At 68.7% G+C, this 4,000-nt stretch overlaps 1 protein-coding gene across 1 annotated transcript; it reads left to right on the plus strand.

The window, feature by feature from the left end:
• The first annotated feature begins 1,205 nt into the window (after positions 1–1,205).
• LOC126037023 (pancreatic hormone) lies at positions 1,206–2,613 on the plus strand. Its single transcript, XM_049797240.1, has 2 exons — positions 1,206–1,384; positions 2,550–2,613. Exons 1-2 carry the CDS (start codon positions 1,206–1,208, stop codon positions 2,611–2,613), a joined length of 243 nt encoding a protein of 80 aa, XP_049653197.1.
• Positions 2,614–4,000: the final 1,387 nt, after the last annotated feature.

Consider the following 4,000-nt stretch of genomic DNA (forward strand, 5'->3'; position numbering starts at 1 on the left):
GTCTGCCCCCCCCAGCGTCCCTCTGTCCCACTCCCCATCCCTCTGTCCGTCCCTCACTGTCCCTCTGTCCTGCTGCCCACCCCTCCCGCCAGCCTCCACCCTTGCACCCCACCAGCCTCCCCCAGCTCTGTCCCTCTGTCCCCACTCCTGTCCCTCTGTCCCCACTCCTGTCCCTCTGTCCCCACAGCCGTCCCTTGGTCCATCTGTGGGGCTGAGATGCTTTGGGGACCGACGCCGGACACCCGTGTCCGTGTCCTCGGTCCTGCCGGTACCCCCCCCAAGCCCAAGGTCAAACATTAACCAGGGCTATGCGAGGGGCCACGTGTCCCTGTCACCCCCCTCCCACGGTCCCTGTCCCCCTCGATGGCCCCTGTCCCCCCCCCCCCCCCCACGGCCACGTGGCCACCTGGCCACAGGTGCTGTGTGACAGGGTGACATCGGGGGGGGGGGGGACACAGGGGGGGATATAAGGGCCAGCACCGCGGTGGCAGCGGTGTCACCAGGAGTCAGCGTCCCCCCCGGTCTCGCCACGTCCGTCTGTCTCGCCGTGTCTCCGTGCCACCGCTCGTGGAAGCAGGTGAGTGGGGCCGGGGACTTGTCCCCGTGGGGGGACGGGGCTGGGGAGGGGGGTGGGTGACAGCACCCATGCTGGGGGACGAGGTGCTGAGGGATGGGTGGGGGTGCGGGAGCGTGCAAGGATGTGCCAAACGGGGAGTGCACGTGTGCAAGGGGGTGGCGCGAGGGTGTGAAACGCGGCGTGCACACTCGTGCTCGTGTGCTTGAGGGTGAGCTGGGGGGGGGCGCGCTCTGGGAGCGCAGCTTTTTCGTGCACGCTGGGAGCGGGGAGAGCGTGCGCGCGTGCGCGTGCACCGCTAGACGGGTGTGCACCCACGCGTGCTGCAGGAGCGGGAGGTTTGCGCGTGTGCGCGAGCGCTCCCGCAGCGGAGACGGGTGTCCGTGAGCGTGCAAAGGGGCGCGCGCGTGTGCACGGCTCTGCGCGCGTGTGCGCGCACGGCCTCAGGAGCAGAGGTTCGGCGTGCACCCCCGGGTGCGTGCCGAGCGCTGCGGACTCAAAGGCGCGTGGAGGGCGGGGGGTGTCCGCGTGCGCACACGCGCGTGTGCGCGTCGGCGCGCGTGCAGCCGGGTGGCGTGCGTGCGGCGCGGTGCCGTCGGCGGAGCCTGAGGCCGCTGCGTGCGATGCAGCCATGGCTCCCCGCTGGCCCTCCCTGCTGCTCCTCGCCTGCGCCCTGGCGCTGCTGGCCGGGCACCCTGCCACCGCCGGCCCTGCGCAGCCCACCTACCCCGGGGACGATGCGCCCGTCGAGGACCTCGTCCGCTTCTACAACGACCTCCAGCAGTACCTCAACGTGGTCACGCGGCACCGGTGAGCGGCGAGGCGGTGGCGGGGGCACGGCTGCGGGACCCCTGTGACGCGCCGCCCGGTTGCGACGTGCTCCCCCCTGCAATGTACTCCCTGTAGCGATGCGCTGCCCCGTTGCGATGTGCTCCCTACTGCAAGGTGCTCCCTGTTGCAACATATTCCCCGTTGCAATGCACCCCTTGTTGCAAAGCGCTCCTTGTTGCAGCGTGCTCCCCGTTGCAGCGCACTTCCCGTTGCAACGTGCTCCCCGTTGCAGCGCACTTCCCGTTGCAACGCGCTCCCTGCTGCAGCACGCTTCCCACTGCAACACACTCTGCACTGCTGCACGGTCCCCGTTGCAGCGTGCTTCCCACTGCAATGCGCTCCCCGTTGCAGCACACTCCCTCGTTGCAACATGCCGCCTGTCGCAACGTGCTCTGCTGCTGCAGCCAGCTCCCTTCTGCAAGGAGCTCCCCCATCGCAGCACACCATTGCACCACGCGGCCTCGTTGCAACCTGCCCAGCTGCTGCAACCGGCTCCCTGTTGCAGTGCAATTCCCGCTGCAACGCGCTCCCAGCTGCAACTTGCTCCTGTGGCCACACCCTTCCCATTGCAATGCGCTCCTCATTGCAATGTGCTCCCCATTGCAGTGCGCTCCCCACTGCAGCGCGCTCCCTTGTTGCAACACACTACGTGTTGCGACATCCTCTCCTGCTGCAACCAGCTCCCTTCCGCAATGAGTTCCCCCATCGCAGCACACCCTTGCACCATGCGGCCTCGTTGCAACCTGCCCAGCTGCTGCAACCGGCTCCCTGTTGCAGTGCAATTCCCGCTGCAATGCGCTCCCTGCTGCAACTTGTTCCCGTTGCCATGCGCTTCCCATTGCAACATGCTCCCCACTGCAGCACGCTCCCTCCTTGCAACATGCTACCTGTTGCAACATGCTCTTCCGCTGCAACCGGCTCCCTGTTGCAGTGCAATTCCCGCTGCAACGCGCTCCCTGCTGCAACTTGCTCCCGTTGCCACGCGCTCCCAATCGCAACGTGTTCCCCGTTGCAGCGCGCTGCTCCCCTGCAACCCGCTCCTCCGCTGCACCCTTTGCTCGCTGCAGCCGGCTTCCCCCCCCCGTTGCACCGTGCTCCCCGTTGCATGGCGCTGCCCCCCCAGTAACGCGTTCCCCCCTCGCAGGTACGGCAAGCGGTCGGGCAGCCGGGTGCTGTGCGAGGAGCCCTTCGGTGCCGCAGGGTGCTGAGCCCCCAGGTGAGGGGTGGCAGGTGGGGGTCCGCACAGCGGCCGAGCTGGGAGGGGGGGACTGGGGGACGGATGCTGGGTGAACCCCCCAGCACCACCCGTGCCTCAGTTTCCCCAACAGGCATCATCCTGGGTGGAGGTGGGGGAGCCCCAGGGTGGGGGGATGTGGGGTGGGGGGAGGCTCCGGGGGGGCACTGCGGGGTGCTGGGGTGCTGACCCCCTCTCATTGCAGGGACACTGCCGGGGCAGAGCGGGTGAAGAGGAGCTCGGCGGGGTGCAGCACCCACGGCACCCGCTGCACCCACGGAACCCACGGCACCCACGGCACCCATCACCCCGGGGCCGGGCTGGCGCCCAGCAATAAACCCCCTTGCAGCCACCTCCTGCCTCTGCCTGCTCGGGGGGGGACATGGGGACACCTGTGGGGCACTGGGGCTGGCAGGGCTGGGGACATTGGGGCTGGGGACACTGGGGGTGGCTGTGTTGGGGACACTGGGGCTGGGGACACTGGGGGTGGCTCTATTGGGGACACTGGGGCTGGGGACACTGGTGGTGGCTGTGTTGGGGACACTGGGACTGGGGACACTGGTGGTGGCTGTGTTGGGGACACTGGGGCTGGGGACACTGGGGGTGGCTGTGCTGGGGACACTGGGGCTGGGGACACTGGGGTGGCTGTGCTGGGGACACTGGGACTGGGGACACTGGGGCTGGGGACACTGGGGTGGCTGTGTTGGGGACACTGGGACTGGGCACACTGGGGCTGGGGACACTGGGGATGGCTGTGTTGGGGACACTGGGGCTGGGGACACTGGGGCTGGGGACACTGGGATGGCTGCGTTGGGGACACTGGGGCTGGGGACACTGGTGGTACTGGGGGTGGCTGTGTTGGGGACACTGGGGCTGGGGACACTGGGGGTGGCTCTATTGGGGACACTGGGGCTGGGGACACTGGTGGTGGCTGTGTTGGGGACACTGGGACTGGGGACACTGGGGTGGCTGTGTTGGGGACACTGGGGCTGGGGACACTGGGGCTGGGGACACTGGTGGTGGCTGTGTTGGGGACACTGGGGCTGGGGACACTGGGACTGGGGACACTGAGGGTGGCTGTGTTGGGGACACTGGGGCTGGGGACACTGGGGCTGGGGACACTGGTGGTGGCTGTGTTGGGAACACTGGGGCTGGGGACACTGGGGGTGGCTGTGCTGGGGACACTGGGGCTGGGGACACTGGGTGGCTGTGCTGGGGACACTGGGACTGGGGACACTGGGGCTGGGGACACTGGGGTGGCTGTGTTGGGGACACTGGGACTGGGGACACTGGGATAGGGTTGGGGACACTGGGATGGGGCTGGGGACACTGGGACTGGGGACACTGGGACTGGGGACACT

The sequence above is a fragment of the Accipiter gentilis genome, unplaced genomic scaffold, assembly GCF_929443795.1.
Source record: "Accipiter gentilis unplaced genomic scaffold, bAccGen1.1, whole genome shotgun sequence".
Lineage (NCBI taxonomy): Eukaryota > Metazoa > Chordata > Aves > Accipitriformes > Accipitridae > Astur > Astur gentilis.